This window comes from Xiphophorus hellerii, chromosome 19 (genome assembly GCF_003331165.1).
Source record: "Xiphophorus hellerii strain 12219 chromosome 19, Xiphophorus_hellerii-4.1, whole genome shotgun sequence".
In the NCBI taxonomy this organism is placed as follows: Eukaryota; Metazoa; Chordata; class Actinopteri; order Cyprinodontiformes; family Poeciliidae; genus Xiphophorus; species Xiphophorus hellerii.
In genome coordinates this window covers 28,533,073-28,547,564 of record NC_045690.1, presented here as the reverse complement: position 1 = coordinate 28,547,564, position 14,492 = coordinate 28,533,073, and the positions used below count along the sequence as shown (strand labels likewise).

Here is a 14,492-nt window from a genome sequence, read left to right as displayed (position 1 = left end):
TGCGGACAGCAGAGAGGATCATCGGGGCCCCCCTTCCCTCCATTCAGGACATTTCATCCCAGCGCTGCGTGTCCCGAGGCCGAAACATCGTCAGTGACCCCACACACATGCACCGGTGTGACCCCTCACACCGGTGCATCTGTGGAACCGGATGCACCGGTTCCGCAGCATCCGGTGCAGGTCCACCAGGTTCCGAAACAGCTTTTTCCCACTTGCCATCAGACTGCTGAACTCTTAACTGGACTGCACTCAAAATCTGGTCTCCATACCTTGCACATGTACAGAGCTAAGTAACTTCCATTTTACTGTCAGTCCTGCACTTTATATTTTATATTCATATTTATATTCATATTTTATACTGTATTTTATTTTATTCTGGAGTAACCTCACAACATTGGAACCTCAAAACATTGTCCTGAGCCGTATGCAACGAAATTTCGTTCTGTATACACCCTGTGCATGCAAAATGACAATAAAGTCAGTCTAAGTCTAAAAAAGACACAAAAGTGTCAGATGACTTTATTACCCCACAAAAATAACTCAAAAATAGTCTAAGTAGGATGCATTTCCTTCCTTCTGACAAAGTTTCTGGATGGAAAGAGATGGACAGCCCTGGTTTGACCTGTTCCTCATGGTGCATTTTTATCCTAAGGAAAATATATAAAACTTCATTTATCTCACAAACAAGATGCATTCATATTATATTACAGCAGAAAACTAAGTATTCAATTATGCCCAATGAATGGAGCAGTACATTATTGCGAGACAACCCAAAATCTTTGCGTGGGAACACAATACTTTTGCAATAGAAAAAACGATCCCCCATATCTCTAGGGGACTCTGTAGTAAGCAATAGCCACGCCTTAACTTTCTTTTCTCTCATTTTATTTATTTAAATCCAAAGAAAAAATAAAATTTACAAGCTAATATGTAGTTCCAGTGTTCCACACTGTCGGCACAAAACTGCAACCAGGTGTTCTGACTATCTGTGCTACCCATCAATCTGTCCTACCTTGTGATAATGCACATGCGCACATCGATGCTACTTGTCGATAGGAAATATGCTTACTCAGCAGATTTTTCTATCGATACGTTCTAGCTGTGGAAGTTTCTCTCTTCTGTTTTACTTTGTCAAAAAATATGGTAAACTTAACTTATGCATTTATAATTGGCTTTCCGTAAGCTGCTGTATTGCTGGGTTTCAGACACGTGACCCGGAAAACGCGTGAAATTCAGATGGAGGTCCAGAAGTGGATTTCTCTGGTTCAAAACAGAAAAATTGATCACGAGTACATTAATGCCCTAAATACTCTGAAACAAACGAGGCATCTCAAAAAAATATGCGTATATTTAGGATATGATCCGTGTTATCTTGGTAAAAAAGACTTGTCTTATAATCTTAATCTAATGCATTGAGGCGATCCACATAACTAACTATCTGGAGCTGCAGACCTCATAGGACAAGCCAGAAGAAAGTTTTCAAAAGCCTGGAGAATAAAATCATTTAGTTTCAGGTTGGGTCAACCATTTAGGATCAAAAGAAGCATTAAATTTCTGTAAACTTGTTTCTGCCGGGTGAGTAGTGAGTTGTGCTATTATAAGTAATTAGTCTATGATAACGATTCTATCGCTAACAACAAACTAACCCATGTTATTCCTATGTGCTTGGATCTCCTGGTAAATAATTTATTTAGCTTCTGAAAAGCCAAATTTATGCTGGAGTTGTATGTTAATGTTGAGTCGTAGGACGCTGGATTCAGGTCCAATATAGGTCAACAACTAGCAATCGTCTAAAGAAACCCCCATGTTCATGGCCAGACACGAACCATCTGGGGGAAGAGTCACAGCTCACTGTGGCTGTATGGCTGGGTAGGTTTAGCATGAAAGTCCCACTGAATAAACATTATATTTTCTGTCCGTGACTCGGCACTGAGTTACCTGCTAACATTAGCACTTAGGGGACCACCAAGCTAGGGCATAAAAATAATATAGCTTACCTTACATATGGATGCTTGTCTTTCTAAGTAACTGTCCAATAAAATATCTGAAAATACAATTTAAACGATGCAATCGTTACCTGTTAGAAAGTGGCGATGCAAACTCTGGCATTGTTAGTTTTCACACCGCCTGTTTTTACCTGTAGATTGTCGATCCACTTTTCTCCTCTTTTTTCGGTAAGTTTGTTAAAATTAACTCCCTTGTGACCAACTACCTTTGAAACACGAGAATAACGTTTCCAACCAAAATGTCTTAGACTTTAGTAGGCCTGTCACGATAACAAATTTTGCTGAACAATTAATTGTCTCAAAAATTATTGCGATAAACGATAATATTGTTTGAAGACCTTTTTACACTGATTTAATGGAAATGACGTAATAATGCATGCGATTTCTTGCCAAAGATAGATGCACTTTATTTTCAAAAGAACACTACACACTGGAGCTGATAAACAAAACAACCAAAAACAAAAATAAAATGGATTCTCAGTCTCCATTAACAAAAACGCACTTGAAAAAAAACTAAACAACATAAAGCCAAAGTGGAAATAAATACTGCATTCAACCAAAAGATTATGAAGTCTGTATACTATGTTGCCCTTCAGTAATAATTAGATTTAAATAGAGAAAATGGGCACATCGACTACCTGATGCAATAGTTCACACGACATGATTTTTTGCTCCTGTTTTTCCCCTTACGACAATCTTAGAACGTTGGTCTTTCTAAGATTGCAGGGCCGTGCAGAGACCTATGGAGGGGCAGGGGCTCAAATTTAAAAAAGGGGCACGTTGAACAAAAACTCTGTACAACAACATAGCAACAACCCATATTAATCAAGAATCTAATTGGATCCTACTATATCATTGCCATCATGCAGGGAAATGCAAAGCAAATCTAGTCTATATTTTCCCCAACAGGTATAAAGTTTCTGTTTCTGCTGCTGACAGTCCTGGAGGGCTGAGCTGATCTGAGACTGTAGCTGTTAATTAAACAGACCAGAGGAGAGAAAGTCTCTGGTTATAAAGTTATGAAATAAGCAAAATTGCTGCCATTTTACTAATTAAGCCCTAATAATATCTATTTAACCTCTAGAACCACCTGATTTATAGATCAAAAAACTCAAAGGGGTTAACTCTATATAATAGTTTGATATTAGCACCTCTGAGACCTAGAATTATAAGACTGGAACATCAAGGCAAAGAAAACTCAGTAGCTGCTGGTAGGGGCCATTCAGGGGCCTCCAGACACTCAGAGGCCTCCAGACACTCAGCGGCCCCTAGAAATGGTTTAATTGTAACACAGACCATAGATCTAAACCTGTAGCATATTTTATAGAGAATGACAATGTTATTACATTTTATTTAATGCATTCAGCTGAGAAAAATAAACAGTACATTTAGGATTTAATTAGGAAGTTTACTTTGTAAAAGTTTAAAGAATCATCTTGATAGTTTGATTGTTGTGTTACCATGGCTACAATATGGTGTAATCTTTGTGTTTGAATTGGGTTTGTTCACAAATACATCACAGCAAATAACCAATAATCAGTGATTGATTTTAAACTCTGCCAATAAACCTGGTCTCCCTCTCACAGACTTCACCTTATCTATATTTAAACATGTTAGCGATTCTGAGGTTCTTAGTAGGACGGGTTCCGGAGGGAGGGGGGTTCTGTCTAAGGCCCCATATTACCTTGGGCCGGCCCTGGAGGAACAGCTGCTGCGATGCGCATCTCTGGAATCTACCTGGAATCTACCTTTAATCCCCCGGTGGCCCCTATGTCAGTCCCCCGATGCTTTGGGGACGTTTTGATTCATTTCATTGTGGCATGTTTGGCTTTTTGCTGCGGTTCTAATTATTGCTACAATATTTTCTCTGATGTTTATTTTGTGAACTCTAAATGCTCTGGGCCGAATCTTCTAGGTGGTACTGGGCTTTGATCTGCGTTGCGACTCGCGGTGACAGTCGGTACCGTGTCTCATATCAGGATGTCTGATATAAAGACAGATATTCTTTATATCTGTCGGTGGACTGACTCAGACTGCCTGTAGTGAACCGGGCCTTTAGCAGAATGATGAAGTTAAAGTCAGAAGTTTTTTCTGCAGCCGAAACATTTCTGTGTTTAGTGGTGAGGCGAGTTTTTCCCCGCTATTGCAAGGACGATTATAAAATATAAATAGAAACAGTTTTTCTAACGTCAGCATCAGACCTACATTTTTATTCACAAACCAGTGTATAAACATACAGATTAAAAATAAAAAATAAAATAAAAAAATTTTTGGGAAAAAAAAAAAAACTCAAAAAGGGCACTAGGGGCATCAAGGATAAAAAGGGAAGGGGGCTCAAGCCCCCCTGGCTCCTCCCTCTGCACGTGCCTGTAAGATTGTGTGGTGTGTTACGCTCCGATCTAAATCAGGGGTTTTCCCCGACTGGGATCTTTAACGCAGCCTGTTGAATGTGACAGGTAGCCAATCTGAAAGCGTGGATTCCCTCCATGCTTTCTGAGGGGAAATTACGGAGGGGAATCCCAAACAGCTGACACAGCGCAACCCGAAGTCCAGCAGACATTGGAGATGATATGTGGAAACAGCATTAATGTTTATTCAACATGCAAAGAATATAGAAATGACAAGGGGAGGAGTTGGAGCGAAACTGCTATTGCAGTTGATAAACCCGTAACTTTTCAGCTGTTCTTCGTTAACGTGAGTAAATAGGTTATAATGATTTTCATTCAGTCAGGACTTTACGCTGACACTGGCCACATGCATTGCAGGTAGATTGTAGTAAAGCATTGATTAATGCCTGGTTTTAAAATTAGTTAACTGGACTTGTAGCTATTATTTTGTGCCCATTGTTGGACACCACCTGTCAGGTATTGCGGTGTGAGTGGTGGTGAGGCAGAGGCAGCAAACCCAGGTAGCGATAAAGTAGATGATTTAATAAGATGCAAATCCAAAAGTCCAGAACACAGAGAAGCAGAGAGCAATGATCACAACAGGTGACAACTAGAAACTAGACAGACACGACAAGGACCCGACTAGGAACAAAGAACACAGGTGGGGTTAAATACACAGAGGGTAATCAGGGAGACAAGAAACACCTGGGAACAATCAAGGGGAGACAATACAATACGGAGACTAAGAGACACAGAAACTCAAAATAAACACAGATAGGAACAGATCCTGACACCACACGGCAGGAACTCGATCGAACAGTTATATCTAGGATTTCTGTGGCTAATGTGTGGTCTGTCAGGTTTTGAAAATGGGCCGACAATCAGCTGGTGTAGTGTGCCCTGGGCTTTACACTAAAGAAATGAGGAAGGGGGGGTCAGTGGAGAGCACCGGAGTTGAGCCTTTTTTTTACATTCAGTGTCATTAACAGAAAGAGAAAAAGGCCGGAAGAGACGATAAAGCCGATAATTAAAATGACGTTGATAGTTTTAATTTATCATACATTAATTGATTTATCGTTTATCGCTACAGGCCTAATTCTAAATTAATTTCACACAGTCAGCTCAATGTATCACAGGATTTTAATTTCAGATCATGCCCCTCTCTTAATCCACTTTAATCTTTTTGCTCCGTCGTTTAATTGGAAATTTATCCACCCCATCAATTCTGACAAATTATTCCAGCACTGACAAATTATTCCAGCAATTATGCCAATTATGTTTCAGCCAAAATCTCATATTTTCTCCTTTTTAATGACAATGGAGAAGTATCTGACTCAGTTTTGTGGGAGTCATTTAAAGTGGTATTAAGGGGTAACATTATTTCTTATCAGTCTTCAATCAAAAAGGCCGGATCGCAGCGTCTTGCAGATATTCAGGCTAAATTGGCTGTTTTGGAGGACAGCTATCAGAATTCTAATGAAAATATACTCAGTACGATCCTGAAGATAAAATCTGAATACAATCACAGGCTTGGGGAACAAGCTGGCAATTAAATTCGCAAACTTGAACAAAATAAAATTTAACTAGCAGACAAGCTTGATAGATTGCTCTCCAGACAAGTAAAAGGCACACTGGCAGAGAGCTATTCATAAAATTTCTTCCCCCTCTGGCCTACTGTTAGCTGACCCTAAACTCATAAATGATGTTTTTTTTTTTCAATTATTACAGTAATTTCTACACTTCCAAATCTAGTGCTACCAGTTCTGATACTAAAGACTTCCTAAACAATTTAAATGTACCTGTTCTGAATGAATCAGCCAGGGCAGACTTGGATTCTGATTTTGCAATTTAAGAAATCAAATCTGTGATAAGTTCATTATCTTCTGGTAAATCTTGTGGTCCAGATGGGTTTGGAGTAGAATTCTACAAAAGTCATTTGGATCTGGTTGCCCCTCTTCTTCTCCGTATGATGAACTCTTCAGTGAGGGAGGGAGTATTTCCTCAGAGTTTGTATGGTGCTAATATTTGTCTTCTCCTGAAAAAAGGCAGGGATTGCTCCATGTTGCCTCATACTGTCCTTTAAGCTTACTAAACAGCCACCAAAAAATAGTTGCCAAAGTATTAGCTACTCGTTTAAATAAACACATAGCTTGCCTGATTCATTCTGACCAGACTGGCTTCATCCCTAACAGGTATTCTTTTTCAAACACTCGTCAACTCCTACATGTTATGTACCGGACCAACCTTCCTGCCTCTGTGGTTATTTCATTAGATACTCAACAGGCATTCGATCAAATTGAGTCGGACTATTTGTTTTTGGTTCTCCAAAAATTTGGCTTTGGTGATAAATTTATGACATTACTAAAAATGCTCTACACTCACCCCAATCCTCAGTTCAGACTGATCAGGACAGGTCCGCTTCATTTTCATTACATCGCAGAACCAGATGTCTCTCATCGTTGCTATTTGCACTACAAGTATATCTCTATATAGAGATCTATATATTAAACATTAATTGGGAAATAAAAGTGAAACTTTTATTTTAAAAGCCAAAGAATTCTTAACATTTTTTTTAATGACCACACAAGATTTACATTTCCATGAACTCACAGACTAACACCATCTCCGTCAGCCTTGTAAAATAGAACATATCAAAAGTCCATGAGATGTGTGTATGGTCCATTAGTGTCTAGCTGAAGCACCTGTCTCTGTCCATATGTTCCATGTCTCACAGTCACCTCAGCTTCCCTCCCAGTCTCTCCAGCAGCAGTCATCAGTTCTTTCTCACACAGCGAGATGAAGGAGCTGTAAAGCTTCAGTCCATCCTCTTTGCTGATGTTATTGTGGTACTGCATGCCTTTCCCTTTGGCTTTTCCACCCAGCGTGGCCTGAGGGACGATCAGCAGGCTACCAGGAAGCTCCAACACTGAAACCCTCTTTCCAGAAGGCAGCTCGCACAACCGCAGGTTCAGCAGCGTGGACACTTGACACGAGGAGGAAGAACATGGGATTTATAGAGAAGCTTACATTTCTTAATGGTTCAAATTTGGTTAAAAAAAAAAAAAAAGATAAAATAAAACTAACCCATCTTTGGCAGGATGTCATCTGTGGCTCCCTTAAAGAAGCAGATGTAGATCACCATTCCTCTGTTGATCTGAAAATTAGCAAGGGTAATCTCAGATGTTTGATAATATTCAGATGTTGCTATGGTGGCACACAGAGGTGCAGCGGCATCTTGAGCTCCCAAGATTAAGCAATACTTTAATTTACTTGAGGCTGCTTTGGGCACAAGTTCAGTGCCAATTTTTCAGCTGAAGTGCAGCTCAGCCGAGCTGATTGCCATTGGAGACAATCCCACTGTTAATATATCAGAGACTGAAATCCACACTTGGTAGGATTTCAGGTTCCTGAGGACAATGGACTGGCACAGCAGAGTGTGAAAAGCAGCGGTCAAATGGAAACGGATTTGTTACAAATAAGCACAGAGATAAGAACTGTGCCGTTCTTTGCCTAACAGAAACAACAACATGCCAGACTCAGCCTTCCAGATCAACGGTCTTCAGTTATTCCGAGCAAGCCGTGACCACCAGTCAGTAAAAGCACATGGAGGAAGAGGGATCATGTGACTGAGCTTCAAGATGGTAGCATAGTGAATAACGCCAGGGACAGTGTTCCAACTTTCCTTTAAAAACCCTTACTTGTAAAAGCTGTGATCGAAGTTTGGAATATATAACACTGATATGTCTAAAGCTTCATCTGATACAAATATAACCATAAGAGACAGTTTATAATACACACACATACAGTATATATATACAGTATATATATATATATATATATATATATATATATATATATATATATATATATATATATATTTATATATACAGTACAGACCAAACGTTTGGACACACCTTTCTAATTCAATGGGTTTTCTTTATTTTCATGACTATTTATAAGGCAAGAAATCCCACTTATTAACCTGACAGGGCACACCTATGAAGTGAAAACCATTTCAGGTGACTACCTGTTGAAGCTCATCAAGAAAATGCAGAGTATGTGCAAAGCAGTAATCACAGCAAAAGGTTGCTACTTTGAAGAAACTAGAATATAAGGGGTATTTTCAGTTGTTTTACACTTTTTTGTTTAGTGCATATTTCCACATGTGTTATTCATAGTTTTGATGCCTTCAGTGTGAATCTACAATGTCAATAGTCATGAAAATAAAGGAAACTCATTGAATTAAAAGGTGTGTCCAAACATTTGGTCTGTACTGTATATATATATATATATATATATATATGTATGTATATATATACGCTCCTGATCAAAATCTTAAGACCAGTCCAAAAATTGCAAGAATTAGCATTTTGCACCATTGAATCTTAAGAAGGTTCTAAGTAGAGTTTCACAATGTTAAATGGACAAATCAGTGCAAGAGACAAGAACATTTGAGCAGGGAATTGTCTGAAAACTGCATTTACACTCAAACATGATTTTTTCAGCTGATCAAAAGTTTAAGACCATAGTCTTTAAAAGCCAAAAGCTGTGCAAACATCTGGATTCCATGTCATTTTCTGTGAAGTCTTTACACTGTCAAGACCTCCTGATGGCAAAAGCAAAAAAGCTCACTGACTTTGAACATGGTAGGATTGTTGAGCTGCATAAGCAAGGCCTCTCACAACGTGCCATCGCTGCTGAGGTTGGACGCAGTAAGACAGTCATTTTGCATTTTTTAAACGATCCTGAGGGTTATGGAACAAAAAAGTCAAGTGGTAGACCCAAAAAAATTTCACCAGCTCTGAGCCGCAGGATCCGATTGGCTGTCTGTCAAGACACGGGACGATCCTCTACCCAAATTAAGGCCATTACTGGTGCTGACTGCAGCCCAATAACCATCAGACGGCATCTGCGAGAGAAGGGCTTCAGAAACAAAAAACGTCTTCAAAGGCCACGTCTTCTTCAACGCCACAGAATTGCCCGTTTGGACTTTGCAAGGGTGCACCAAACATGGGACATTGAAAGGTGGAAGAAAGTTGTCTTCTCTGATGAGAAAAAATTTAACCTTGATGGTCCTGATGGCTTCCAACGTTACTGGCATGACAGGGAGATCCCACCTGAGATGTTTTCTACACGGCACAGTGGTGGGGGCGCCATCATGATTTGGGGTGCGTTTTCCTTCAATGGAACAATGGAGCTTCAGGTTGTGCAGGGGCGTCAAACAGCAGCTGGCTATGTGGAGATGTTGCAGCGGGCATCCCTCATGACTGAGGGCCCTCGTCTGTGTGGTAATGATTGGGTTTTTCAACAGGACAATGCTGCAGTTCACAATGCCCGCCTGACAAAGGAGTTCTTCTAAGAGAATAACATCACTCTTTTGGACCATCCTGCATGTTCCCCGGATCTAAACCCAATTGAGAACATTTGGGGATGGATGGCAAGGGAAGTTTACAAAAATGGACATCAGTTCCAGACAGTGGATGCCCTTCGTGAAGCCATCTTCAACACTTGGAGCAACGTTCCCACTAGCCTCCTGGAAACACTGGCATCAAGCATGCCTAAACAATTGTTTGAAGTCATCAACAAGAATGGCGGAGCTACTCATTACTGAGTCCTTTTTTTTGACACTTTGTTTCTGTTTTGGGGGGTTTTCGGGTTTTTTTGAGCTATGGTCTTAAACTTTTGATCAGCTGAAAAAATCCTGTTTGAGTATAAATGCAGTTTTCAATTAATTCCCCGCTCAAAAGGTTTTGTCTCTTACGCTGATTTCTTCTTTTAACATTGTGAAGCTCTACTTAGAACCTTCTTAAGATCCAATAGTGCAAAATGCAAATTCTTGCAATTTTTTGACTGGTCTTAAGATTTTGATCAGGAGTGTATATATATATATATATATTTTTTTTTTTACGGTCACTGACCTCTAGGGGCTCTCTTAATGGGAGAGCTCTCTCTTTGTGTTTCAGTTCTACCTGGCTGCCACAGGTGCAATGTGTTGGTGCTCGTCAGCCACCGCATAAAGAGCTTCTGTTGTTTCTATTCACAGTGGAAGCTGGTAGGGGTTCTCTGCTATTTTGTTTAACTGTTTTCTCCTGTTTTGTGGTTAGCCAAGGGAGTTCAGGTTTTGTACTTTTTTTTCAGTTCTCTTCTAGAAGGTGTTTTTTAAATTTTATAATTAAAAGGGGGGTGTTTTGTTTGTTGTTTTGGCCTCAGAGACCCTGAAGCTTAAAGCTTCCCTGTGTTTGTCTCCTGTGATTGAGGTTTTACTTGAACTGTAAAATAAACTATATTTTGCTACTGACACCAACTGTTTAGGTTACTGATTTTTGTTACACCCAGTGCCAGAATTTACCCTTAGTGATCTTGTGGGGGAGGGTTGTAACAACATAGTGTATCACAAAAGTGAGTCACCCCTCACATTTATGCAGATATTTAAGAATATCTTTTCATAGGACAACACTGACAAAATGACACTTTGACAATGAAAAGTAATCTGTGTGCAGCTTATATAACAGTGTCAATTTATTCTTCCCTCAAAATAACTTTTAACAAACAAGTGGCTTCTACCATGGTAATTATGTGAAATTAAATTAATTATATCCCAACTTCAGAAGATTTGCCTTTACCTTTACAGAGCTCTTTGGTTCCTCCTATCAGTCTGTAGCTTCTCATATTGAGGTCATCAAACCAAAGTTCAGATCTACCATAACTGACTGACACCTGCTGTCCTCAGGTTTGCAACCAGCTTGTGACTGAGAAACCAGTAACCTCCTCCCAGATGATGACATGAACTTGTTAGTTCCTCTGTCCATTGTAGTAGCTGACATATTGTGAAAATCCGGCAGAAATGATGCACTAATCGAATCATGTTTACATAGAAACAACGTGCTGAGAGGCTGTGTTTGTGAGACTTGTGGTCACGTGGGTCGGTTGTGGGCGGAGCTTGGTAAGGTCCATTGGAATGCTTTTCCACTCCTCCATGATGACATTATGGAGCTGGCAGATATTCAAGACTTTGCGCTCCTCCACCTTCCGCTTGAGGACGCCCCAAAGATGTTCTATAGGGTTTAGGTCTGGAGACATGCTTGCTCAGTCCATCACCTTTACCCTCAGCCTCTTCAATAAAGCAGTGGTCGGTCATCTTAGAGTTGTGTTTGGGGTCATTATCATGTTGGAACATTGCCCTGTGATCCAGTTGTCGGAGCGAGGAGATCAGGTTTTTCTTTTTCTTTTCTTCCTCGACTTTCTGGTTTTGGCTGCCATTTTAGAGCATTTGAACAACTGAACAGCCTATCATTTTCTGCACTTCTTTATAGGTTTTCCCCTCTTTCATGAATTTTTTGATCAAAGAACACTCTTCTTCTGAACGTACTCAATACGTTCTCAGACTTGGGCATTGTAAAACCTAATGGCTACAAGCAGAAATGATTTTCTGTGGTTCACTTTGGCAAAATGAGTCTCTGCCTGAAGGTGCTCCTGTATCCGACCAGCACGTCATGAAGTGGGTGAGACTCGTTTGGTGTGAATGCACTATAAGCCCTTTCCTGGTCATATAGAAATGTCTGTGGATTATTGCTTAATTGATTTAACAAATGAATTTGCTTAATCACCCACACAAAATCCACACAGTGTAGGAATTTTGAGCAAGCAAATGAGTTAATTAATGCCGTTGGATGCAGGATGTTAGATAAATGATGTCTAGCTAATGTCAATATATCACGTTAAGCTTGTTAAGAATAGGTTACTCATTTTGTTATCTAAAAAGTGGGTAGTACTGGTTACATTTACTTGAGTAACGTTTTGGGAAAAAGAGCAGTTTTACTGCACTGTACTTTTTTCTTTACCATCCATCCATCCATCCATCCATCCTTCTTCTGTTTTTCCAGGGTTGGGTTGCGGGGGTAGCAGCTTAAGAAGGGAGGCCCAGGCTTCCCTCTCCCCAGTCACTTGTTCCAGCTCCCAAGGCGTTCCCAGACCAGCCGAGAAACATAGTCCCTCCGGTGTCTCCTGGGTCTCCTTCCAATGGGACATGAGCACCTAACCAGATGCCCGAGCCACTTCAACTGGCTCCTCTCGATGTGGAGGAGCAGCGGCTCTACTCTGAGTCTCCCCCGGATGACTGAGCTTCTCACCCTATCTCTAAGGGAGAGCCCAGACACCCTACAGATAAAATTCATTTCGGCTGCTTGTATCCATGACCTCGTTCATTCAGTCATGACCCAAGTTCATGACCATAGATGACGGTAAGAACATAAATTGACTGGTAAATCAGGAGGTTTGTTTTTTGACTCAGCTCTCTCTTCTCCATGACAGACCGGTACAGCGCCCGCTTCACTGCAGACACTGCGCCGATACGCCTGTCGATATATTGCTCCATTTTTCCCTCATTAGTGAACAAGATCCCGAGACACTTAAACTCTTCCACTAGGGGCAGGACATCCCCCTGACCTGGCTCAAGACAATGGCCTCAGATTTGGAGGTGCTGATCCTCATCCTGTCTGCTTTTCTTTCGCTTGAGTAATATTATTATTAGTCTTACTTGAGTAGATTAATTTTGCATTCTTCAGAGATTGGAAATATTGGATTTCTGTGATGTATGAGGTAATGTTTACGCAAATTTGAGCATAATTACTGAACATTTTATACATGCCATTGTTTACATCCTTATTGTAAACAGTAAGGATGTTTATTTATTTGAAAGGTTACATAAAGGTTTCTTTATGTATTTATAAAATAAAAGTTTGTTTAGTCTACCTGCCACCAAAATAAGCCAATGCTAAACTTCTTTGGAGCTGGGGATGCCTCTGACTGACCACTTACTTGCTGACCTCCACCAACAAGCAAGGCAGATGAAATGTCTTGCCCAAGGTGATGGAGTGGTAATCATTAAGAAATCCAGTTTCACAACAATTGGCTACTTTTTTTGTTTACCTTGAATATAAAAAGTTGAACCATAAATTTTGCTAGTCTAATTTTGCTCAACAGTTTTTATTTTAAAATAAATACAAAATGAAATGTGTTTATTTTCCATTATTGAAACTATAACCCATAGAATTGTACGCGCTGAGACGGTTTAATACTGCTTAATGTTTACATATTTGCTTAAGAATTTTGCACTGCCTCCTGTAAAATCCTCACAGATTGTTACAACTGGTACTTTACTATGATGTAAATATATATATATATATATATATATATATATATATTATATATATATATATACCTATATACCTATATATATACTATTTATTGATCATGTTTTTATATTTTCACATAACTGTTGCTGTCACATTATTTATTCATTATTTAGAGTGCTTCTACAGTCCTGACTGGATATCAGTTATTTATCTATTGGAAAAAGTCTGTAATTATTTACCGTTTCAATGAAAATGCGTCTAAACGTTTTCTTTAGGTAAATATTAGGATTTATTTCCCTTACATCTAAATATTGCTTCGTGATATTTGTACCTGGGCGTATTGAGCCTCCAGCTGTTCATCCGCTTCTTGAACCTGCAGTCTGGCGTGTAAACACTGCTGCAGCACCGTCCGAGCCAGTCCGCCGCCTTTTTCTGCCATTTTTCACCTTCCTTTACTACTACTACTACTTCTCCTTCTATTTCTTCTTCTTCTTCTTCTTCTTCTTGGATTTACTGGCGGTTGGCAACGAACTTTTAGTAGCATTACCGCCACTTACTGGTATGGAGTGTGTGGTTCGTGATAGTTCATATATATATATATATATATATATATATATATATATATATATATATATATATATATATATATATATATATATATATATATATATACAGGCACGTGCAGAGGGGGGGCGAAGGGGGCTTGAGCCCCTGTCCTTTTCATCCTTGATGCCCCTAGTGCCCTTTTTGAGTTTTTTTTTCTTTTTTTTATTTATCTGTATGTCAGAAGGCCCGTTTGTGCCCCTCAGCAATAATATTTATCTAAATATAATAATTTAGTAAAAATAAACTAGTCTGGCTGCCCTCAGTCTAATAATGACTCTCAGAGCCTCCATGTTGTTCAGACTCCGGGTCCATGGTGAGGAGGAGGGGGCGGATCTATGCCCTCTAACTCTCAAATTATG

At 39.6% G+C, this 14,492-nt stretch overlaps 1 protein-coding gene across 1 annotated transcript; it reads right to left on the bottom strand.

Moving 5' to 3' along the window:
* Positions 1 to 6,908: 6,908 nt before the first annotated feature.
* dtd2 (D-aminoacyl-tRNA deacylase 2) lies at positions 6,909 to 14,023 on the bottom strand. The gene is made up of 3 exons (XM_032547906.1): positions 13,859 to 14,023; positions 7,478 to 7,547; positions 6,909 to 7,376 (listed from the first exon to the last, which is right to left on the bottom strand). The coding sequence occupies exons 1-3, from the start codon at positions 13,964 to 13,966 to the stop codon at positions 7,045 to 7,047; spliced, it is 510 nt and encodes a 169-aa protein (XP_032403797.1). The 5' UTR covers positions 13,967 to 14,023; the 3' UTR covers positions 6,909 to 7,044.
* Positions 14,024 to 14,492: the final 469 nt, after the last annotated feature.